This window comes from Salmo salar, chromosome 08 (genome assembly GCF_965601325.2).
Source record: "Salmo salar chromosome 08, fSalSal1, whole genome shotgun sequence".
Classification (NCBI taxonomy): Eukaryota; Metazoa; Chordata; class Actinopteri; order Salmoniformes; family Salmonidae; genus Salmo; species Salmo salar.
In genome coordinates, this window is record NC_138298.1 from 19,430,408 (window position 1) to 19,456,129 (window position 25,722).

At 40.6% G+C, this 25,722-nt stretch overlaps 3 protein-coding genes across 6 annotated transcripts in view; 2 read left to right on the forward strand and 1 right to left on the reverse strand.

The window, feature by feature from the left end:
* The window catches only part of LOC106610171 (scrapie-responsive protein 1), a 30,566-nt gene extending 16,717 nt beyond the window's left edge, over nucleotides 1–13,849 (forward strand). For 2 of the 3 annotated variants that reach the window (XM_082978422.1, XM_082978421.1), the window contains 2 exons: nucleotides 11,888–12,145; nucleotides 12,837–13,849. In XM_082978422.1, the coding sequence (XP_082834548.1) occupies nucleotides 11,898–12,145; nucleotides 12,837–12,891 (303 nt within the window). In that variant the 5' untranslated portion in view covers nucleotides 11,888–11,897 and the 3' untranslated portion in view covers nucleotides 12,892–13,849. Of the gene's footprint in view, nucleotides 1–5,359; nucleotides 5,505–11,887; nucleotides 12,146–12,836 lie in introns of those variants that run through there. The other variant, XM_045716613.2, reaches the window with a different exon arrangement.
* A 6,163-nt stretch (nucleotides 13,850–20,012) lies between these two features.
* Nucleotides 20,013–22,223, forward strand: hmgb2 (high-mobility group box 2). The gene is given in 5 exon segments (NM_001139698.1): nucleotides 20,013–20,051; nucleotides 20,840–21,001; nucleotides 21,175–21,326; nucleotides 21,415–21,589; nucleotides 21,703–22,223. Coding segments are annotated over 4 exon segments (645 nt in total). The 5' UTR covers nucleotides 20,013–20,051; nucleotides 20,840–20,851; the 3' UTR covers nucleotides 21,871–22,223.
* A 1,483-nt stretch (nucleotides 22,224–23,706) lies between these two features.
* LOC106610172 (N-acetylgalactosaminyltransferase 7) overlaps nucleotides 23,707–25,722 on the reverse strand; it is a 34,732-nt gene continuing 32,716 nt past the window's right edge. For both annotated transcript variants that reach the window (XM_014209363.3, XM_014209362.3), the window contains exons 11-12: nucleotides 25,539–25,667; nucleotides 23,707–25,273 (exon numbers count right to left, since the gene is read on the reverse strand). In XM_014209363.3, the coding sequence (XP_014064838.1) occupies nucleotides 25,136–25,273; nucleotides 25,539–25,667 (267 nt within the window). In that variant the 3' untranslated portion in view covers nucleotides 23,707–25,135. The remainder of the gene's footprint in view (nucleotides 25,274–25,538; nucleotides 25,668–25,722) is intronic.

Consider the following 25,722-nt stretch of genomic DNA (forward strand, 5'->3'; position numbering starts at 1 on the left):
TTTTCTTAGGGCAAATCAAGTCTGATATTTCTAAGTGGAAATGACTAACTTTAGAAGCCGTTTTAAATCTCAAGTTTAAAGTATCCTGCTGTGCATGAATATGCTCACAACAAAATAATAATCAAATTAAGATCCTACATCTGTAGCAACTGCAGATTACCCCTAAACGTATAATGCATAATCATGCATAACGAATAATTATAGAAGGTAACAACATAATAAAGGCATTCAACTTTTACTTAACGAATATGACAAACTGTGAAGGCGCTATTGTGAAAATGTACCATAAGATGGTGCTATATCACTAACAATCACTTGAAGAGTACCAGTAGCTTCAATCAATACCATTTACACTGAACAAAAATATAAATGCAACATGTAAAGTCCTGGTCCCATGTTTCATGAGCTGAAATTAAAAATCTCTGAAATGTTCCATATGCACAATAAGCTTATTTCTCTCAAATGTTTCTTAGCCAGGGCCACCTACTGGGGAGCCAGGCCCAGCCAATCAGAATTAGTTTTTACCCACAAAAGGGCTTTATTACAGACATAAATACCCCCCCCCCCCCCCCCCCCCCCCCCCCAGCAGGGCAAGAAGACAGATGTGGAGGTCTTGGGCTGGCGTGGTTATAAGTGGTCTGCAGCTGTGAGGCCGGTTGGAAGTACTGCCAAATTCTTTAAAATGACGTTGGCGGCAGCTTATGGTAGAGAAATTAACATTCAACTCTCTGGCAACAGCTCTGGTGGACATTCCTGCAGTCAGCATGCCAATTGCACACTCCCTCAAAACTTGAGACATCTGTGTCATTGTGTTGTGTGACAAAACTGCACATTTTAAAGTGGCCTTATTGTCCCCAGCACAAGGTGCACCTGTGTAATGACCATGCTGTTTAATCAGCTTCTTGGTATGCTATACCTGTCAGGTGGATTGATTATCTTGGCAAAGGAGAAATGCTTACTAACAGGGATGTAAACAAATTTGTGCACACAATTTGAGAGAAATAAGCTTTTTGTGCAGATGGATAACTTCTGGGATCATTTATTTCAGCTCATAAAACATGGGACCAACACTTTACATGATGCGTTTTATATATTTTTTCTATATATATATATATATATTAAAGTACTTGCTTCTTCATGAGGGTTGAGGACTAAACTGAGCATGTGCAGTGAGTCACATGATTCTAGCTTGTTCCTGATTGGAGATATTGAGTTTTACAACTCAGTGATGCCAACTTAGCAATTGTTGCTAGATTTAGCAACTTTTCAGACTACCCTGGCAACTTCTTTTTCAAACACCACCTAGCAACAAATGTTGCTACTTTTAAAAATGTATTTGGAACTTTTAGCAACTTTTGAAAAGTGCTCAAACGCTAAAATGCATGCATTTTCCCTCTAAATGACACAAAAACGATTTTCTCGTCACACACTCAGTCACAACACACGTGCTTGGCTGCAAAAGTGCATTGTGAGTGATGTCAGAAGCAAGCGCTCAGCTCGTGCACAGGCAGCAGTAGGCCAGCAGCAATTTCAGCAAATTGCAAATCATTGTCGGCTGACTGCAGCAGTAGTAGTATGCGTTCGACGAGACAAACCCAATGAATATAGTTGGTCACGAATGTTTGATCTTGAACAGAACTTACAACATCAATTAACATGTCTCAATCAAAATTGTACAGTCAGAAGTACAGAAAAGAGTGGGAGTCTGTACCTGAATTTAAAGGGTGGCTGAAGCCAGTAATTGGGGATGATTGTCGGGCATACTGTGCGTACTGCAAATATGTATGACATCAAAAAACATTGTGCTACAGCAAAGCATATAAATAAATCAAAACCGTACAACCCTGCAACGCAGTCTACGTTACCACAGTTGGTTAAGAAAGTGGATAACTGCAAAAGCGCAGAAGCTACTATGGCAATGGCCATTGCGGCGCATTGTTCGCTGCTAGCATGCAACCATTTAGGTATGGCTTGCAAAGCTGCCTTTTCAGATTCTGTGGCAGCAACAAACTTCCAAATGCACCGCACCAAGTGCACAGAAATAATTAGGGGAATACTGGCTCCTTATTTTCTCAAAAGGGTAACATCAGATGTGGGGGATGAGAAGTTCAGTCTCCTTTTGGATGAGTCCATTGATGTCAGTGTCTCGAAATACCTGGGTGTGGTGATTCGGTATTTCAGTGCAAAAAAAAATAACCGTCGTGTCCACATTTCCCGGGCTGGTTGAATTGGAGGGGGGGGGGGGGGGGGGGGGGGCAATGCCAGATCAATTGCAAAGGCGGTAGTTGAGTTTCTTGAGAAGAGTAACCTTAAAAAAGAGAATCTTCAGGGTATTGGCACTGATAATGCATCCGTGATGACTGGGGTGCACAACGGGGTGCACATGATTTTAAAGGAAACATGTGCATTGCCCAATTTGGTACTCATCCGCTGTGTGTGCCATTCTTTACAATTGGCTGTCAGTGCAGCATCCAAAGAAACCATCCCTAGGAGTGTTGAGTACTTAATCAGGGAAACCTACAACTGGTTTTCCATTCCCCCAAAACGGCACAAGGCGTACAAAGTAGTGTATGCCACCATTAATTGTGGCCAGAAACCCCTGCAGATCACCAAAGTGTGTGCCACACGTTGGCTATCGATTGAGCCTGCGGGAACTCGTATATTGAGCCAGTGGGAAGAACTGAAACTCCACTTTGAGGTGACCAAGGCCAGTGAGCGTTGATACATGGCGGATGTGCTCCAAGCCGTGTACATGGACAAGACCAACAATGTCTACCTGACATTCTTGAAATCAACCCTGTCCGACGTACAAGTTGCAGTGAAGTCATTTGGAGGAGAGCAAACAGATCCTGTCAAGCTTTTGGACAATCTGGTACACCACTTAACATCAATTTGCAGCAGAGTAGTCAACCCTATGGCAAAAATTGATGTCCTGAAAGATGCCATTGATGGACAACTCAGTCCATCACCATACCTTGGGTACCTTTTCGAGAGCACGGTGTACCAACTCAGTCTTGCGCCAGAGGACGAAAAGGTCATTCAGAGACAGTGCATCAACTACATTGTTGCTTTAAGCAAGACCTTGTTCAGTGTTAAGGAAACGCTAAAGCACAATAAAGGCACCCCTGAAATGATCAAAGTAGCTGAGCTACTGGGGTATAAGCCCCAAACAATTGATAAAATTGTTTCCCAATGGAGAAACATCCATCTGTTTAGGTGGGACTCAACTGAAAATACAGTCGAGTTTTGGAGTGAAGTGAATGACTACACGGACTCTTCCGAGTCAAATCCATTTGAAGAACTGTGCAAAGCTGCACTCGCTGCCCTCTCCTTGCCACACTCAAATGCGGAGGTTGAACGGCTGTTCAGCCAAATGAATGTAGTCAAGTCAAAGTTAAGAAATAGAATGTCACTGCACACTCTCAACTCCATACTCCTGGTGCAGTATGGACTGAAGCTGGCTGGTGATACCTGTGAAGTTCTGCAGCAGTTTGGCACCACAGCAGCATACAGCTTTAAGGCCGCTCCATTCTCTTCTGCTGGTTCCAGCTACGTGACAATGCAGTTGGACAGTGAAGATGAAGAGGATTTCCTTGCCAATCTATGATTCATCATATTTACAGTATGTATGCAAGGAGATTACTTTCTGGAACTGGCGGAGACACACAGCTGATGGTGACAGTGTGCACTGCAGTGTCAATGAGAACAGTGGCAATATCTGGAGGAAACCATTGAGCAGCTAGCCAGCTAAGCAGCACAACAACCTGGAGAGAGCTGGAGAGAGATGCCTAGCGCACACATCATTATTTGGGTTAAGTTGCTTGTTCAATAAGATAGCATATATACCTTGTTATTAGCTTGTACCTATAATTGTTGATCAGTTAGGTAGCATGTTCACTAACTACCAATACACTGCTTCAAACTATAATTGTTCAGAATGTGTAGGTTTACTAGTTAAAAATAAAATAAATAAAATGTAATTGTTCAATAATGTGTAATGTGTAAATGTTCAATAATTCAATGTGTTGTGTTTAAAAATAAAAAAATATCTGATCATATAAAATTTGTTGTGTTTATATTACTTTTTCAAATAAAAAGATGTGATAATAAACAAACAAATCTAAACTAACAAATGTCAAATCATATTTTTCTCCGAGATGGCCAGTCAATTTGAGTAACGTTATTGTGTATTCTACGTAATGACGCAGTTTTACGTTATTATGTAATGGCGTCATCACGCAATGACATCACAATGTAATTTAGCTACTTTTTGCAACAAATCGACCTGCCCCTTGCATCTTCCCCTGAAAATGTGTTAGCAACACTGTTACAACTATCCTGTGTTACAACCCTCCCTGTTCTCTATTGAGCTACTATAGGCCATTCAAAATATACAATTTGTCTTAATAAACTATTCTTAACATCAACCCATCTGATCCTCCAATGAAATAAGGCCCATCCATAGAAGAGCATGAAACACCCAACCGCAAAATGCCATCTTTTATTGAGTATGATATACATTCAGAGCCCCGAAAGGCCATTTCTCAGTTTTCGGTAGCTGTATAACACAAAGTAAATACCGCTTGATTTGTTTAAAGTGGAAACTGCAATGGATAAAACTGTGCTGCCGTACAATAAGAAGCAATTGATTTAACACACTAAGTAGATTATTACGTTTGGCTGTGACGGTAACTTTCACAGCCAATCAGCTCTATCAGCAGTCAGTGGAGCTCCTCTGGGTGTCAACAAGGGAAGGAGCCAAGTCAAGCCAAAGGTTACAGCTATAGAGAAACTTGCATTTCCCTTCCAACTGGTTCATTTACTGCATGCATCACTTGCGTTTCATTATACCCAGACAGACAATCCATTTAAACGGTACGAGAATCCACCACATCTGATTGCAACACTCACAGCAATTCAGATGCTTTAGAGAGTTTCAGTGAAAGGCAACATTCAGAATCAGGCATTAATTCATTCGCTCTTGGATGGTTTTCTATTGAAATGCAAAATGGCTGATATACAACCAATTAAAATAAAATAAAAACACATTGAAAACACATATACTAAAAATGTTGCCTACTACTTCAAGGCTGGTAAATTGGTATTATACGTTATCCTGGATGTGAACAAACGCTGTTTGTCCGCTAGACTGTAAAACCATGATTCAGACCCAGTTCATGTACTTTTCCACAGCATATATAAACTAAATCTATCTGAGACTGAGAGGTTTGGATCACTCCCCAAATGCTGGCCTCCTCTCTTAGCCCCTCTACCGTACTTGCCTGTAAGCATGGCGTTATTTTCGTGCTTGTGCAGAGTGAGGATTTAATCAATGCCCTTGGTTATTTCTCTCTCCCCTGGAGAGAGGGGAGAGATGGTCATACTCTTAGCATGGGGTAGAGTAGGGATAAAGACTCCTCTGTTTTCTGTTTTATACTTACGAAATGTACCCAATGAAAACGGGTCAGAAGCTACTGCCGTTCCTGAGGAGAGCACTAAATAAGGTAGGGGCTAATTTAATCAGCAGATAATGTTATGTAATTGGAAATATAATAATGATGGGGAGTTATAAGTAAATTAACACGAGTTATAACTAGTGGTGAATGATTCATTATTATAATTCGATGATAAAAAATAATAATTCGTTTTCGATTTCGGGTTTGGATTATTTGGGTTGAATGCTGTTACAACACATAATAAAACAATTAATAAAAGTACCATGATGGTAGTGACTGCCCATTACTGCTTATCACTTATTAACCATAATGTATTCACATTACTTTAATAACATATTTCAGTTGTTGTGTATATTTCATTTGTTTTACTTTATGATTGTATTATTTAATTCCAAGTCATCATCTCATCCCTATAGAGCTGCTGAATATTCTGTCTGACAAAATCACTAATTTGTATCTCTTCGGAGTAAATAAGGCATACGTCTATGACTGAATACGAACTATCAATCGCTTAGATCAATGTTTTTCAGGTAGCGATACCCTGTCAAGCATCAGCTGCTCTCTAAATCCCCTCACGATCGCGCATTCTTCTGCCACTTACCGTAGCACAAGTAGATGCGCAGTGGATTATGGTCATTGTAGTTAATTACTTCAATTTACGCTCTGAAATATGTAGGATATTGTCCTGTTGGAAACTACAACTCCCTACTACATCACACAGTTCAGCCTGGATCTGACTTATTTCTCGAGAAACTGCAATTTGTGCATTGACCTCACAGAAAAAAACGAACGAAACGGAATTCAAATAATTGAACCAAAATTTCGGTTAATTGCTCAGCACTAGTTATAACTGCAATGTATGAAGTGAAGTTTATAAGACTGCAATCATTGTACCGTGGAAATCTTTGCAATAATTGGGTTATGGTAATATAATTTAAATGCAAATAATATTGAATCTATTTAAAGCACAAGGTTTAATTATGTAGTGGCATAAGTGACATAGCAAATAGGCTGTATATATCCACCAATTTTTGAAATAACAGATGAATGCAATATTTATGTCCAGTATCAATATTGTTGCAAATTGAAAAATGTTATAGAGGATGTCCAACTTATGCTAGGATCAAATTCTACAATCAACAACATCATAACACTATATGAATCAGGGTCATACTTAAAGTGTCTTCAGAAATTTTTTACATCCCTTGACTTTTTCACATTTTGTTGAGTTACAGCCTGACTTTAACATTTATACAATTTAGATTTTTTTTGTCAGTAGCCTACACACAATGCCCTATAATGTCAAAGTGGACTTATATATTTTTTATTTTACAAATTAATACAGTATTTAAAGTTGAAATGACTTGAGTCAAAAACTATTCAAACCCTTTGTTATGGCAAGCCTAAATAAGTTCAGGAGTACAAATGTGCTTAACAAGTCACATAATAAGTTGCATGGACTCACTCAGTGTACAATAATAGTGTTTAGCAGGATTTTTGAATGACTACCTCATCTATGTATCCCATACATACAATTATCTGTAAGGTCCCTCAGTTGACCAGAGAATTTGAAACACAGATTCATCCACAAAGACCAGGAGGTTATCCAATGCCTCGCAAAGAAGGGCACCTATTGGTAGATGGGAAAAAAAAATAAGCAGATATTGAATATCCATTTGAGCATGGTGAAGTTATTAATTACACTTTCGATAGTGTATCAATACAGTCCCTAAAAAGATACAGGTGTCCTTCCTAAGTTAGGAAACCACTCAGGGACATCACCATTAAAACAGTTACAGGGTTTAATGGCTGTATAGGAGAAGACTGAGGATGGATCAACAACATTGTAATTACTCTACAATACTAACCTAATTGACAGAGTGAAAAGAAGAAAGCTTGTACAGAATAAAATATTCCAAAACATGCATCCTGTTTGCAACAACACACTAAAGTAATACTGCAAGAAAGTGTTATGTTTGGGGCAAATTCAATACAACACATTACTGTGTACCCCTCTCTATAATTTCAAGCATAGTGGTGGCTAATAAGTTACAAACAACGCAAATAAACGAACAAATGTCCAACCAGAGGGGAAAAAACTCTGGACCACCTTTACTCCACATAGAGACCCATACAAAGCACTCCCTCACCCTCATTTGGCAAATCTGACCATAATTCTATCCTCCTGATTCCTGCTTACAAGCAAAAATGAAAGCAGGATGCACCAGTGACTAGATCAATAAAAAAGTGGTCAGATGATGCAGATGCTAAGCTACAGGACTGTTTTTCTAGCACAGACTGGAATATGTTCCGGGATTCCTCCGATGGCATTGAGGAATACACCGCATCAGCCATTGGCTTCATCAATAAGTGTATCGATGACGTCGTCCCCACAGAGACCGTACGTACATACCCCAACCAGAAGCCATGGATTACAGGCAACATCCACACTGAGCTAAAGGCTAGAGCTGCCGCTTTCAAGGAGCGTGACTCTAACCCAGAAGCTTATAAGAAATCCCGCTATGCCCTCCGATGAACCATCAAACAGGCAAAGCGTCAATACAGGGCTAAGATCGAATCGTACTACACCGGCTCTGACGCTCGTCGGATGTGGCAAGGCTTGCAAACCATTACAGACTACAAAGGGAAGCACAGCCGAGAGCTGCCCAGTGACACGAGCCTACCAGACAAGATAAACTACTTCTACGCTTGCTTCGAGGCAAATAACACTGAAACATGCATGAGAGCACCAGCTGTTCCAGAAGACTGTGTGATCACGTTCTCCGCAGCCGATGTGAGTAAGACCTTTAAACAGGTCAACATTCACGAGGCCGCAGGGACAGACGGATTACCAGGACATGTATTGTGAGCATGTGCTGACCAACTGGCAAGTGTCTTCACTGACATTTTCAACCGCTCCCTGTCCAAGTCTGTAATACTAATATGTTTTAAGCAGATCACCACAGTGCCTGTGCCCAAGGACACTAAGGTAACCTGCCTAAATGACTACCGACCCGCACGTCTGTAGCCATGAAGTGCTTTGAAAGGCTGGTCATGGCTCACATCAACACCATTATCCCAGAAATTAGACCCACTCTAATTTGCATACCGCCCCAACAGATCCACAGATGATGCAATCTCTATCGCACTCCACACTGCCCTTTCCCACCTGGACAAAAGGAACACCTATGTGAGAATGCTATTCATTGACTACAGCTCAGCGTTCAACACCCTAGTGCCCTCAAAGCTCATCAATAAGCTAAGAACCCTGGGACTAAACACTTCCCTCTGCAACTGGATCCTGGACTTCCTGACGGGCCACCCCCGTCAGGTAGTAACAACACATCCGCCACGCTGATCCTCAACACAGGGGCCCCTCAGGGGTGCGTGCTCAGTCCCCTCCTGTACTCCCTGTTCACTCATGACTGCATGGCCAGGCACGACTCAAACACCATCATTAAGTTTGCTGATGACACAACAGTGGTAGGCCTGATCACCGACAACGACAAGACAGCCTATAGGGAGGAGGTCAGAGGCCAAGCTTCCTGCCATCCAGGAACTCTATACCAGGCGTTGTCAGAGGAAGGCCCTAAAAATTGTCAAAGACTCCAGCCACCCTAGTCATAGACTTTTCTCTCTGGTACTGCACGGCAATCGATACCGGAGCGCCAAGTCTAGGTCCAAGAGGCTTCTAAACAGCTTCTACCCCCAAGCCATAAGACTCCTGAACATCTAATCAAATGGCTACCCAGACAATTTGCATTGCATCTATACATAGTCACTTTAATTACTCTACCTACATGTACATATTACATCAACTAACCGGTGCCCCGGCGTACCACCCTCCCCACCCCCGTATAAAGTCTCACTATTGTTATTTTACTGCTGCTTTTTAATTACTTCTTACTTTTATTTCTTATTCTTATCTGTATTTTTTTTAACTGCATTTGATTTGATCATGTTATGGGTATGCTTGTAATAGTAATAGTTAAGAACTGGGGGGGGGGTTTCAGGATAAAAAGAAACGGAATGGAGCTAGAGGAAAACCTGGTTCTGTCTGCTTTTCACCAGACACGGGGAGATTCATTCACTTTTCAGCAGGACAATAACCTAAAAAACAAGGCCAAATTTACACCAGAGTTGCTTACAAAGAAGACGGGGTCTCAACTTACTGTTGAGAGTTAGAATAGTACAATTGGTGCATTTTCGAAATTTGGTTGTGCATCAGCAGTTTTCCTCTTCTTATATGTCACTCACTGACAGTCACTCAATTACTCCATATCAGTTAACATTTTGAAGATTGGTAAATTAGTCTAGTTAGTCTAGCCAGCTATATGAACTTTTAGTAATCATGGCTGAATTACGTGCCCAGGGGGCCCCCATTGATTTTATTATTCACGCTCACTCAGATATCATATCTCTTAAATGTAACTAAATGTAATCTAAAATGTAATCTACGTAATCCCCAAAAATTATTTATCATGAGAGGGCCATAAGTAATCCTGCATACTCCAAGAAAAGTTAAAATCTTACCTTTCTGATAAAAAATAGTTATAAATTGCTGAGGTGTAGTCACTTTTGAGGACACAAGCTCAAGTACACAAGTAAAAATATGATTCTTATTTTGTATGCATTTCCTATTCAACAAAACTGTATGAATAACGCTTGAAATATAGTATAATGAAATTAGAAAACGAATAACTATAAGATTTCACCTTCCTTATAACTGTAAAAATCCATATTTGTATGTCTAGTGTTAGATAAAATGTGCAGGTTTCTCTTGATCAAAACGTCTGCCCCTACCGCTGTGAATGTCACACAAGAGAGCTCTAGCTTGGCTTCCTGAACTCGCCTTTCATCTTACTATTGTCTGTCTAGGACAAACAAAAAGTGTTTTTTGTTTAAAAACTATTAATCTTTTTAGATTACTGTGATAAAGTTGGTTATAAATCGATCTCTGAATGTGCTCGAGGGACGAAACCACTCCATCCTGTTGCGCTACGATGTCAGGATTTTAAGGCATGTGCTTTGTCAGCGGCTGTGATGTATGGTTTAGACAGGACTTGATGGACAGTCGGAAGAGCGAATGAAATGGTAGAAGGGACATCCCAGCTTCAAGTGGTGTCAAATTTCACATCTTAAACAAAGATTATGGATATACTGACAAGACACATGTCTCGCTGTCCTAACAATGGAAGTCGTTGTCCACAAAGCGGCACAGTGTGCTGTCTAGGTCCCGCCTATTCTTTCTTTGGATTGGTGGATACATGTAATTATTGTAATCTCTTTTGAAAAATTCGATGAGGGTTGTTGACGTCAACTGCCTGTATTCAATGGAGACGCTACACTACTGGCCTCATACAATGAATATGCATAGCCATCTCGAGACAACGCCCATATAAAGTGTTTTTTCTCAAAATTGCCGGGATGTCACGTGCCCTACTTATATCAGTACACTCGTAACAATTTAAGCATTAGGAAACTATTATTGGATGAAATAAACCTACCGTAGCAAATAAGCCATACATTTTTTGGTTGACCAAATTCAACACTCTCTCATTGACTTCCATACAAAAACTATTTGCTTGGTGGGCGAAACAACGAAAAAACGCCACCTACTGAAAGGCGACATCTTTCCGCCGAGTTGGGCATCTCTATTCCTCTTCCTCTCTGTCATAAATCACACAGGCGGAAGAGATACACTAATGAGTCGTTATGAACCCGCGTAACCGCTCGATGCAAGCCATTTCGATCTATGGTGTCCACAGATCGATTTTATAAGCGAAAGTGTCGGTCGGAACCGGTACCAGAACCACGCAGGTCCTCTATACGTGGGACTTTATATCATGGCAAAATGTATACAATGCAGGAAATTAGCTTTTAAACGGCAAACATTTCTCCACAGCCCATAGCAAAATGTGTAGAATTGCAGGACATTGCAATAAAAAGTTCTGTAAAGCAAACATATGTGTTTGCGTTTTGTTAATAAATAAATAAATATTCTAACAGATCCCTCTGTACATATTGAAGTTTTTCATCTCGGTGCTGAGTTCATGTGAGTTCATGTGTAGTGGCAAATTGTAGAACTAATAGGCTACGTGTTATGTTGATCAACTGAGGTAAATTAAGCTGCAGCAACCAATGTGATAATGGCTGGGTACATTTTTGTCTGTATTTGCTGTCCTCCAAATAGTATTTTAGATTAGTTTTATTTGATAGAAATGCAATAAATAAACGTTTAACTTTCAAAAAATGTCCCTCCACCCCTCTGGACCTCGCTAAAACTCAGACCCTGGCTATGGCCCTAATGGGAATATATTTGTTGTGGGTTGGATTTGTAGTTCATGTTAAAATGTATTAATATATTAATGACTGGGGTGACTTTGGAGACATTCTAACCAATTATATACATTATGTCGTCCTATTTACAGCTTGATCAAAATGAAGCCACTACTCATTGCTGCTATTCTCTTGGTTGGACTATTGGCAATGGGCAGCGAGGCCATTCCATCAAACCGCTGGTCCTGCTACAAGAAAGTCTTGAAGGGCAGGGACTGTCGCAATGTTGGCATCTCCAACGGAGTTGCGAACATGCGACCCATCGATTCCCTGCAGAACCATTTCTGGGAGGGGAACAAATGCGACATGGTGTGCTACTGTAACTTCAGTGAGCTCCTCTGCTGCCCAAGGTACAGCAATTCCATTCTCCGCCAGTAGGTGGCGCTCATGTTCAGCACACATATACAGTCTATGTTAATACAGTTCTGGAACAGTGGACGGCTCTGTGGTGCTGTTATGTCCACTGGAGAACGAATGGAGGCCGGCGGGCAGTTAGGCGCCAATTATAGTTGGGAACGAATTGGATCCAGTCACAGGCTGCCCAGTGAACACTGCCTACATTGTGATTATCATAAGCCACCTATTAATACAGTCAGGCACGTGTGCCTGCTGCCGTGCAGTGAGCTGTGATGTGGAGTTGACTTTTGTTTCACTGGTCAGTTAAAAGGTCATTCGTGCTGTTTTTACGTCATGGCCTTTGCTCATGTAATGCAAATACGCTATGGCTAGACCTATGCATTTTGGCTCTGTTTTTAGTCAGCTGTTGACTACAGTGAATTGTTTTTCCTTTAAAGAGGCACTATATGCCTGGAAATCAAACAGATACATGGAGCTTATCAGTTTACAATCACAGTTTATCAGTTTATCAATTGAAAATAATGCCATTCTTGACTAGATGCTTCCTTCATTAACTAGGCCATTCTCTCCTGAACCACATGGTCCATCCACTAGAAAGTCATGGACAGTTTACCATAGTCTTGGATTCCAGGCTAATAGGGAAAAATACTAAACACATGTTTTTATTTTTTTATGTTGTTCCAGGGATGTCTTCTTTGGACCCAAAATCTCCTTTATAATTCCATGCAAAACCATCTGAGCCATCAGTCGTTTGAATGGACAGTGAACACGGACGGTGCAATCTTCTGAATTGAAACAAGAGTAAAGAGTAAATGGGGCCAAGGGGGATGGGCCCATCCAATCCGGACTACAGAATTACATGCATTTCATTCTTCACTTGGAGACAGCTACAACAATGACAAGTTCAGAAGGCTGGAGCTAAAACAAGAGCACAAGCTTTGAAGCTGAAAAAAAAGAGACCCACCTTTCACAATACTTGGGCCTACAAATTAAATGCTTTATATTCAGTCTCAAATACAGCACCAAGTATATTTATTATCTGTGAAGAGAATTCAATAAATGCAGCCCGTGTCCCTCCTTTGCCAAGGCTACAGTTCAACACTTGTATATCTGACTTGGCAGACCCTTCATTTGGCATTTGCAATGATGTGACACTCCCCATTATCTACACCCACACGTAAACAGATCTCACTATTTGGCAATAGTCGTAGTACAGTAATACCACGAGTGTGCCTTTATATTGAGTTATTGCACATCGAAAAATATGATTCAATAGTTAATAGTATGCCATTCATGAGAGACATTGCATTTTATATTCAAGGCTATTAAATGCCATAAATGTCAGCAGGATCATAAAATGTGATGTTGTGATGAGCCTATGAAGCATGATTTTACATGGATGAAACAAGTAGGCTGTACAACTGTATTGTAAATGTCTTTGCGAAAGGATTATAGTATTGTGTGTGTTACTAGGCCTAACTAACTGTAAGTCGCTCTGGATCAGAGCTTCTGCTAAATGACTCAAATGTAAATGCAAAATGTAATTAACATAGCACTACAGATCACCTAGACTGGTGGAGCTGTTTTAACAAGTTGTTCTACTGCTCCATGACATCTCCCTGTACTTATCCAATGATTTTATATCAATTACAACACTGTATATGAGAACATTAATAAACAGATCGGTTTGAGTGTTATTTTGCCTGCAGGCCTTACTTGTTGTATTATGAAACCACCTTTGTAGCTATATTTCCTTTGTGAGCTTGTTATGTTTCAGTTTGTTGTTGATAAACTTGCTTTTGTCAGTCAGTTACAAAACATCACTGATTAATATTGTTGTAATTAGAAGAGATTGTTCTACTGCTCTATGTAAACAAACTGAATTAAGGCTCTTGAGTGGGTAACATTTATTCACGGATTCACTGTTATTCTCCTATTCTATACAGTCACTGATAATAGATTCCAGTAACTGTAGAATAGGCCCACAGTGAAGGATGTCAAATCGCACAAATGCATCTCACAATTATATATATATATATATATTATTTTTTTTTACCTTTATTTAACTGGGCAAGTCAATTAAGAACAAATTCTTATTTACAATGACGGTCTACACCGGCCAAACCCGGACGACGCTGGTCCTATTGTGCGCCGCCCAATGGAACTCCCAATCACGGCCGGTTGTGATACAGCCTGGAATCGAACCAGGGTGTCTGTAGTGACACCTCAAGCACTGAGATGCAGTGCCTTAGACCGCTGCGCCACTCGGGAGCCAAAAGTATTTCAGTACTTCAGTCCTCAGTTCAAAGTCAACACACATAAACCACCCATAAACTGCTATCCTGTTTTTCCCCTATGTCTATAATCATATACAAGTTGAGACAAATCAATCCACTGTTTGCAATGTAACTCGTGCGAAAAAAGTCAGTACTGAGGATGGTAATTAGAGAGGAATCGAGCCTGCACTCTCCTGCCACCTTTAATACCTATGTTTGACACCCTGTGGATAAAGTCATCTGCTTCCCACAATGAGGATCCAGCATGAATAGGATCTTGGGTCCAGTGAGTATGTGAAAGGGTGTTTTGTCAGTTGGGCCTATTGGTAAACAACTGGGGGGCTTACAGTTTTATGCTAATGCTGATTGTCTTGTCAGCTCCTTTTGCTTGTGAGGCTATGTGCTTTTACTATGGGGCTGGGTGAGAACGGCTATGTTGGTGAGGCTAGAAAGGAAACCTTGAGCATCTACTTTACATCTTTTGTCTTGTGGCCTTATCTTTCATTTGATATCTAACCATTTGGTATGCTATTTGTCCACATTTACTATAGGTTAGCCACAACTTCATCTCTGCCAATTTTTTTTACAGTGCTTAACTGTGACTTTCCAATTTGCCCAGCTACTGGTGTAGGACTCTGGGGTGGTAGGTAGCCTATCGGTTAAGAGTGTTGGGCCAGTAACCAAAAGGTCACTGGTTTGAATCCCTGTGCCGACTAGATTAAAAATCTATCTGTGCCCTTGAGCAAGACACTTAACCCTAATTGCGCCAAGGTTGCTGTCAATAATGGCTTATCCTTGGCTGTGACCCCATGCTCCAAGGTTGACTCGGGGGGAGTGGGATATACAAAAAGCTAATTTCCAATGTACACGTGTATAATACACACTTGTACATGTGTGAAATAGGACAAACGTAAGGACCAACCTAATTATAATTAATATTAGTCACTTGTTGGCAAGCGTAAACAAGGGCCTACTATGTCATAACATAAGCATACTACTATACTATTTTGGTGCTATGGAATGAGAATAAAAAAACTTTACTGTACTGGGAGATCCTTGGACCTTCTAGGAATCTTCCTCTCCAAGTGCAGCTGCTATGGCGGCATTCAACATAGTGGCAACATGGACGTTCAGCCTCATTGACACTTGAGCAGCTGAGGCCTGCAGGAGAAAAGACACTCACAATAAATCTTGACATACAACCCCAACAACAGTGTATACTTTTTTCTCCTCCTGACACACTTAAACCGGTTTGAGCTGAACTGCTCCAGTTCCGCTGAGACCCTGGCTGTGAGAATGCAAAACAGAACAGGAGGAATGAAGCAGGGTTGTGACTTGATGGAGTACAGCTACGACCGGAAGTTACTTTTCAAAAGCATAACCGGTTAGGAGAGCATTATAGCTGACTCTAACCTTTTTTCAAATCTTTCCTAAATCCCCTAACCTGCTACCTTAATTCTCTTGAGCTGCTGCATAAATTCTCCTAACCTGCTACAAAAAATTAACTTCAGGTTGTAACTGTATAGGCTACCACCTAGTTTCTACCATGAAGCAGCCTGACTGAGAGAACAACAGTGAAGATGGCTGAAAATTGCTAATGCTAGCAACAAAGTAGGCCCTTTTCATTTTTCAAGAGAAGTGCCATAGGTTTCTTTTAGGCTTACACTCTTACAAAAAGAGTTCCAAAAGGGTCCTTAGGCTGTCCCCATAGGAGAACCCTTTCTGGTTCCAGGTAGAACCCCTTTTGGTTCAAGGTAGAACTATTTTGGGTTATATGTAGAACCCTCTGTGTAAAGGGTTCTACATGGGACTCAAAAGGGATCTAACTGCAACCAAAAAGGGTTCTTCAAAGGGTTCTCCTATGGGGACAGCCGAAGAACCCATTTAGGTTCTAGATAGCACCTTTTTTCTAAGAGTGTAGAGCAAGCAGACATTTTCCATAAATCATTTAGACATTGGACTACTACTTTAACGTAGTAAATCTAGAAAGCTGACCACAACAATAGACTACCAAGCTCGACCTCGCCACACAGCTGGACTAATTAGTTATAAAATGGGTACATTTATTACTGATGCATCAAAATAGCTCAGGTATGTTGCCTAGTAGGTCTATCTGAAATTGCAGCTAAGGACATTGGGACAGTAGATAGCAAACACACATTGATGCTGTGATAATGTACATCAATTTGTGAGAATAAACATACTTGTCTGTAGTGTTGATTGCTGCACTGATTGATTAAGGGGGCCAGCACAGAAAAAAAATGTATGAAATGTATGCATTCACTACAGTAAGTCGCTCTGGATAAGAGCGTCTGCTAAATGACTAAAATGTAAAATGTAAAATGTAAAATTATCATGCTGGCTGCAACCTGGTCTCAGAGCAAAACGTATTATTCTGTACCCTCTATTTGGTATGATATGTTTACCTCCGTATGGTATGTATTAATTTGTGGATGTCCATCACCCATTTTGTATGATGTGTTACGCGTTACAATTCATATTATATTTAACAAATGCAAACGTACAATATGTTACGAATTTGTGAAATGAATATGTGAAACATACAATATGTTATGAATTAGCAAAGCATATGATATGCTATGAATTCTAGCTTGGTGGCAAGGTGGCTAATGTTAGCTAGTTGGCTGACGTTAGCTAGGCTAGGGGTTAGGGTTACGTTTAGGAGTTAGGTTAAAGGGTTAAAGTTATGGTTAGCTAAAAGGGTTAAGGTTAGGTTTAGGAGAAGGGTTAGCTAACATGCTAAGTAGTTGCAAAGTAGCTAAAAAGTAGTACATAGTTGAAAAGTTGCTAATTAGCTAAAATGCTGAAGTTATCCATGATGAGATTCGAACTCACAACCTTTGGGTTGCTAGACTTTCGCATTATACCCTACCCGTTTTTGCCTTAACCTGTTATGGATAGGTGGCAGTATTTTCACGGCTGGATAAAAAACGTACCCGATTTAATCTGATTATTACTCCTGCCCAGAAACGAGAATATGCATATAATTATTAGCTTTGGATAGAAAACACTCCAAAGTTTCTAAAACTGTTTGGATGGTGTCTGTGAGTATAACAGAACTCATTTGGCAGGCCAAAACCTGAGAAGATTCTGTACAGGAAGTGCCCTCTCTGACCATTCCTTGGGCTTCTTGACTCTCTTTATTGAAAACTGAGGATCTCTGCTGTAACGTGACACTTCCTACGGCTCCCATAGGCTCTCAGAAGGCGGGAAAAAGCTGAATGATGTCTTTGCAGCCCCTGGCTGAAAAACATTAGCGCATTTTGATAGTGGTCGATCTGAGTACAATGAGACTGAGGCGCGTGCACGAGCCGACCCCATGTTTTTATTCTTTCGTCTTTGAATGAAAACAACGACTCCCGGTCGGAATATTATCGCTTTTTTACGAGAAAAATAGCAGAAAAATGTATTTTAAACAGCGGTTGACATGCTTCGAAGTACGGTAATGGAATATTTAGAATTTTTTTGTCACGAAACGCATCGGGCGCGTAACCCTTCGTCACCCTTGGATAGTGTCTTGAACGCACGAACAAAACGCCGCTATTTGGATATAACTATGGATTATTTTCAACCAAACCAACATTTGTTATTGAAGTAGAAGTCCTGGGAGTGCATTCTGACGAAGAACAACAAAGGTAATCCAATTTTTCTTATAGTAAATCTGAGTTTGGTGAGGGTCAAACTTGGTGGGTGTCAAAATAGCTAGCCTGTGATGGCGAGCTATCTACTCAGAATATTGCAAAATGTGCTTTCACCGAAAAGCTATTTTAAAATCGGACACCTCGATTGCATAAAGGAGTTCGGTATCTATAATTCTTAAAATAATTGTTATGTTTTTTGTGAACGTTTATCGTGAGTAATTTAGTAAATTCACCGGAAGTGTTCAGTGGGAATGCTAGTTCTGAACGTCACATGCTAATGTAAAAAGCTGGTTTTTGATACAAATATGAACTTGATTAAACAAAACATGCATGTATTGTATAACATAATGTCCTAGGGTTGTCATCTGATGAAGATCATCAAAGGTTAGTGCTGCATTTAGCTGTGGTTTTGTTTTTTTGTGACATTATATGCTAGCTTGAAAAATGGGTGTCTGATTATTTCTGGCTGGGTACTCTGCTGACATAATCTAATGTTTTGCCCTCGCTGTAAAGCCTTTTTGAAATCGGACAGTATGGTTAGATAAAGGAGAGTCTTGTCTTTAAAATGGTGTAAAATAGTCATATGTTTGAAAAATGGAAGTTTTGGGATTTTTGAGGAATTTGTAATTTGCGCCACGCCTATCATTGGATATTGGAGCAGGTGTTCCCGCTAGCGGAACGTCTAGATGTAAGAGGTTAAGCAAAAATGTGTCTTATGTAAGCATACCAAAAGTAACATATACTAATTTGATTTACCCGGATTTACGTATACTATGTTACGTCTAGTATATGAGACCAGGCTGCAACAATAGGCTAGGCTATAGGCTTAACTAGGCTATATAAAGCTACTACTAGGCCAATATTGCAACGATATCTTGATTTAATACTGTTTGAAAACAAAAGCTTCAGTCGCGTGGCGTGGCTTTACATTGCTACAATGTCTGCGGCTCGGTAGTACAACACAAAGCGTGGGCGCACACTGGGGTCGCATCCGCACGCAGCTGACAGCTGTTTCCCTGCTGGCCTTTGTGCTCTTGTTCTACGGTTATGGTGGAGCTTGCTGTTACATTTCTGACTGGCTAGATGGACACTTGCACATGGAAACATTTGAGCATTTAGAAGAGCTCAGGCAGAACGTATCAATGGCTGTGTGGGGTCTTTCTGTAGTAACGTTGTAACACTGTCTGAAATATTGAAAACGTTTTACACCTTTACATGAATACATACATGTTATTTGCATTGCATATTGAAATCTAGCTCAAATGTCTGCGCATGTTGTTGCTCAAATCTGATTGGCTTAATTTTGGTGATTTTTTGGGGGTAAATTTTAGTTTAATTTCATGATCATTCACCTTGATTACTGGCATCTGTTATCTCGCAGCTCAAACATTTTATTGTGTTTTTATTTTCATCAATAACTGTTCATTTCTATTGTTTCCTAAATTATCTGATGGGCTAGAAATGGCAACGGATCCTGTTAATATGATCCTTGAGACGTCACTACCACCCCCATTGCAGTTAACATTTTAAATAGTTACGGTAGGTTAATAGTTAAGGTTAGGTAAGGTTAAAGTAAGGGTTAGGGTAGGGACGGCCCAATGTTCTTGGATAGCACTGACCCAGTGGGAACGGGCATTCAACACACAACCCCCTTCAAAGCGTTTAGGCTTTTGGCGCCGTCTATTTTAAATCCCCACTCCGGCCAATCACATGAGTTTGCCATTGATCCGCCACAGACAACCTTGATAGTCTCAAAATATAGACATTCAGCCAATCCAAACAGCGTTCATGCCCTGGGTCCCAGATTCAAATTGAAATGCGTAATTTCAGCCAACCGTATATGACAAGCGGGAGGAGCTCTAAAAAACATTATTCAAGTTTGTGCGAACTCTCTCCCACTCACAAAACAGTGCGAAGGACTTTACATTGGCACTCATTGTACTTGTGTGGCTGGATAATAGGTGAGTAAGGGAACTTCTACGCCTATCAAATCTTTCGTGATTTTCTACATGTGAAGTTTGTTTTTGGAATGCTTTTGAACTTAAGGCAAAACCTCTCAAATGCTTACTGAAGAATATATGTGGTTAACTATTTTACTCAACTAAGCCAGCGAAGTTGGGAAGCGCGCGCTGTGATGCAGTTGCTATTTAGCTAGCGAACTTGATGCCCTAACACATTTTTAAAGAATGTATTGTTCTGGTCGTAGACAAGAATGTTCAGTATAAGGAACATTTTAAAAGTTTTCCGTGCGGAAAATACTTTTTGGGTACTTCTTTCAGACATAACATGCTAACATCGTGCTAGGTAGTTGGAAATGTTGCACGATGCATTCCATACTTGCTGCCATTGACTGAGCTAGCCTAGCTAGCGTCGTTACTAGACTAACTTCGATCAGCCTTGCAGAAATGGTTTAGGTAGCATTTCGGTGTTTATTTATGCCTAACGGGTATAATTCTGATTACCCAATTTATCAATGTTTAAATGGTTTGATTCTACTTATTGCATTTGTTGGGAGACTTGGTTTAGGCGGGAAACAAAATGGAGGGACGCTTATTGTCCTAGCCGTATAGCCACAATGAAGCAGGAACTCAATCGGATTAGCGCGGTTTCGCGTCCTTGGGCTGTCCGTGGAGTGGTTTGTGGCTTGTTTACTCGCTGGTACCATCCGAATACAAGCCTTTAGCGTTATTTATATATTTTGAGATTTTCTACAATTTTTTTTTCCTAATATTTTTTTTCCCTTTTTCAGAATATAGCAGCCATGCCGGGTAAAGATCCTAATAAGCCGAAGGGAAAGACTTCTTCCTATGCGTTCTTTGTTGCGACGTGCCGGGAAGAACACAAGAAAAAACACCCAGGAACTTCAGTGAACTTTTCCGAGTTCTCAAAGAAATGCTCAGAGAGGTGGAGGGTAAGTTCTGACTCAGCGGCCGCCATGTAAAAAATTGTTTTTTTCCGGGGGCAGGGGGCGGGGCAAAGCGTGCCTACGAAATAGTTAGCAAATCAATGTGTCAAATGGTGGGGATTTGGCGCAACATGGCTGCTGCAATGAGTGGTGTGACTAATGCAGTTTCTCTTTTCCAGACCATGTCTGCAAAAGAGAAGGTGAAGTTTGAGGACATGGCCAAGGGTGACAAAGTCCGTTATGACAAGGACATGAAGGGTTATGTGCCCCCCAAGGGATCCAAGGCAGCAGGAAAGAGAAAGAAGGACCCCAATGCCCCCAAGAGGCCACCGTAAGTACTCCACCTATACAACTGTATCGATTTCTGTAGTGTTCAGATTTTGGAACTAAATGTGTTCTCAACATTCGATCCCCAATAGTTCTGCATTTTTCGTGTTCTGTGCTGAACACCGTGGAAGAATCAAGGCTGATAACCCAGGCATGGGCATTGGCGACATCGCCAAGCAGCTGGGTCTGCTGTGGGGTAAGCAGACTCCCAAAGACAAGCTGCCACACGAAGCAAAGGCCGCCAAGCTGAAGGAAAAGTATGAGAAGGTAAGGTCCACTCCAGAACCACTTCAACTATCACTTATGACCGACTAGAACCGTTGTCGGAGACTCGTCATGAAAATCAAGTCCATTTTTGTTAACTGAATTGTTTGTTGTAGGATGTTGCTGCCTACAAGGCTAAGGGAGGCGCAGGTGCAACTGCTAAGAGTGGCCCTGGCAGGCCAGCTGTTGGCAAGAAGGCAGCGCCCATGGATGATGACGATGATGATGATGACGAAGAGGAGGATGATGATGACGAAGAGGATGATGACGAGGATGACGACTAAACTGCCTGGAAACTTGAGCTGGAGTATTTGCAAACCAATGTGAACCTTACAATGTAACATTTATAGCATTTTGGATTTTTCAGAACATGTACAGTGATGTGCAATGGCTGCAATAATGCATACAGGGGTCATATTGTGCTGTCTTGTAAATTAACAGCTCTTATTCTCAAAGCACTGCTTGTTTTGTCTTTGGATGGTGGTATGTTCTTTTCCGCCCTATATTGATATCGTTTCCACTGCCGTTTTTAAGAAATTCAAGAAAATGTGTAGACGTTTGCGACCCATTTTTAACGTGGAGTTTCAGTGTAGAATGACTTCTTTTTTATAATAAAATTTTGTTTTGTATATTATGATTAACTTCCTTGCCTTGTTGATGACAAGTTAGATTAGACAACTAGTCCAATTCAGAAGTTTTTTTCCACACCCCACTAACTAGTCTTTCAGATCTGATCATTTAAAAGCCCACTTGCTATGGGAAAAATTTCTGAATTGGCTGTGTAAAAGCAGCCAAATGTACTCCATGTTAGTTAGCTACTAGTTTCAAGGTAGTGACCTATTACATTGCACTAAAACTTCAATGATATAGCAATTCATGAAGTATACTAAATAAATGAAACATGTTGGGTTTCATGAGCTGAAATAAAAGCTCATTTTGTGTATTTCTACCACCAAGATGTGGCATATTAAGCCAATTAAACAATACATTAAAGGCCGCTCAAATGTGCAGTTTGTCAACACAATGCCACATCTCAAGTTGGGAGTGCAGTTGGGCATTCCTGCTGTCAGCATACCAAGTCTAGCAACCCCTCAATGTTCACTTCTCTACCATAAGCCACCAAGTCCAGCTCTATACTATGGGAAAGGGGTTTGCTGATGTCAACAGAGCTGGGTTATATGGGGAGGCATAAGCTACAGACAATGAACTGCATTTTATCAATGGTAATTTGAATGCACAGATTGTGATAAGATCAAGGTCCATTGTCTTGCCATGTTTCAGTATGATACAAGGATCTGTACACTCCCAGTTCTTCCATGGCCTGCATACTCACCAACATTCCGATCTATGCAACGGAGATGTTGCTCTGAATGAGGCAAATGGTCACACCAGATACTGACTGGTTTTCTGACCAACCAATGCATATCTGTATTCCCAGACATGTGAAATCCATAGTTTAGGGCCTAACGCATTTATTTCAACTGACTGATTTCCTTATATGAATTGTGAAATTGTTACATTTATATTTTCAGTATGAACTCATGTTTTACCTTTAACTAGGCAGGTCAGTTAAGAACAAATTCTTATTTTCAATGACGGCCTAGGAACAACTGCCTTAATCAGGGGCAGAACGACAGATTTTTACCATGTCAGCTCGGAGATTTGATCTTGCAACCTTTTGGTTACAAGTCCAATGCTCTAACCACTAGGCTACCTACTGCCCAATTATACTAGCTCGCTGTAAAGTTGACTTTCACCTTTGGTTGTAGACCTTGTGGTTACCAGCTAACAAGTCAATAGGGCACAGATGGTCTGAGGGAAATGCATGTCTCAAATCCACTGCAGTTGGAGTGGTTGACATATGGCCAGACAGGGTTGAGGCATTTTCTTTTGGATAGATAACATACAAAATGAGACCATGTTTATCTGGGGGAGGGGTGAAGGCCCCAAAATCTGGGGGATTTAGTGTAATCAGACCTGAACACAAGGTTGAAGGTTCAAAAGATGCATGAATACAATAGGCCTATCACAACATAGCTGCAATTGAGCATAATAAAAAAAGAGCTGGAGAAATATACATTTCCCTATAAAATTGTAATTTCAAGGAAATGGGGCAAAAGTCGTTAGTAAAAAGGTTCAATTTATTGCCATGACGAGTACAGTTCGAGCCAATATTTTCTTATAAGTTAGATATGTACACCTTCATCCAAGGCTCACTGCATAGCTCTGTTTTAGAAATAAACCTATTTACATTATAAAAATGCATACATATCACATCATACCCCAAAGAAAACACATTTTTTAATTTTGCTTTGAACAAAATGGTGTCTGATTCTGGTTGCTTTGTAGTCATCATTCAACAACATTTACATACCAAGCTGGAAATATATAAAAACAATAAAAACAAACCCTTTATATAGCCATTTGAAATTCACCAGTTACAGCTAACATGTTAAATTCAAGCTTTTGGAATTTCACTGTGCCTAAGACCAACATCATTGAAGTAGTAAATCCTTTCAAAACATCCAGTGTTCATGAGTGGACTTATCCATCTAGCCTGGTCCCAGATCTGTTTGTGCTTTCTTGCCAATTAAACACCTATGGGTCATTGTACAAACAGATCTGAGACCAGGTTATAATCCATTGCAGTTTTCAAAAACAGGATTCTTAAAAACCTAGCTAGTGGGCAGTTTATGACACGACTACTAGAAGTGGTTTTGAATTGTTGAATGTTCAATTCTGCACATCGATTAATGAATCCGCCACCAATGTTTTTTTAAAGTTAGAAAAATTCTCCGACCCCTGAGTAATAGCCCAAAGACCCCAATAAGATGTAAAGAGCGAGAGAAGAGCAAGAACGTGTAAACATCTACAACTGAAAAAAGGTCCATTATCCAAGTGTGTGTGCGGAGGAGTATCTTCCGTGGGACATGGTTGAGAGAGCACAGCATCCCCTATATAGTGCATTGCTTTTGACCAGGGCCCTCCAGTAGGGGTGTAATTTCAGCTAAGCCTACACAATTTAAAAACTCTAAAAAGCTATTATTTGGAGAGAGCGAAAACAAGCAAAATTGACTCCAGCCATTATCACCTTAGTTGTAGCTTCATTCCCCAGTCAATAAGGGACTTAACTTCCTACAAACATGTCATACAGCAATTAGCTGCTAAGCACTAGCTCTGCACCGGGATTAAAAACGAGTTAAGTTCCATAGCCATCTACAGCAATCTTCCACCTCCGCACTGTTTTAAGACAAAAAAACTGCCTCAGCTCAATGTGCTCTAGCCGCTTAAACTGCATTTGCCATTTAATGGGGATTGGAATGACTTCAGTAGCCCATTTTAAAATAGTTGGTGTATGTTGACTGCCATACACAATTGACACCCCTGCCCATAGGGCTCTGGAAGTAGTGCACTATATAGGGAAATACTGTGCCATTTCAGACGTACACAACCTCTCAATGCAGCAGACAGTTGAAGTGCAGTGTTCGATGCCCTATCCTATTGAGTGAGTTCCAGTAGGAGTAAAGTACCCTCTGTGGGGCCGTAGCTTTAAACCGCTACAATATTGTTCATCTCCCACTTTTGTGTGCTTTTGCTGGTGTCACAGTCTGCGATGAAGACCTTGTGGAGGACGTCTGACCGGTCCAGGCACCTCCCCGTGGGGACGTGGGTGAACCTGTGGAGGTCCTGGGAGGGAAACGAAACAGTGAGTTCACTTAAACTACATATACCCTCACACATACATGCTAATACGCCATGTACAGCAGTACCATCTCAAGCTGTAGCGCGATAGGGAAAACTCATAATACTGTATTGGTAACAAGGGTGAATTCTCTTTCCAACTGTTTACATCTTATGAAGCAATCATATATTGAAACAGTGGCACCAATCTAAGGAGGTTCTTATCTCAGGATTACACACTTTGTATATGAAGTTAGATGCAGCTGCATACCTTGAAGTATCTCCACTCTGTGTTCTCGTTCATGTTACAGTGTGTAACGATCACCGCCGACCCGTCTGGTCCTTTCGTCAAGCACTGGTCATACTGCATGAGCTGGTTGGCTTCATTTATCCTGAAAAGCTACAAGAGGTGTTTTATCAGTAAATGAGGAATAATGTTTAGGAATAAGTAAAGT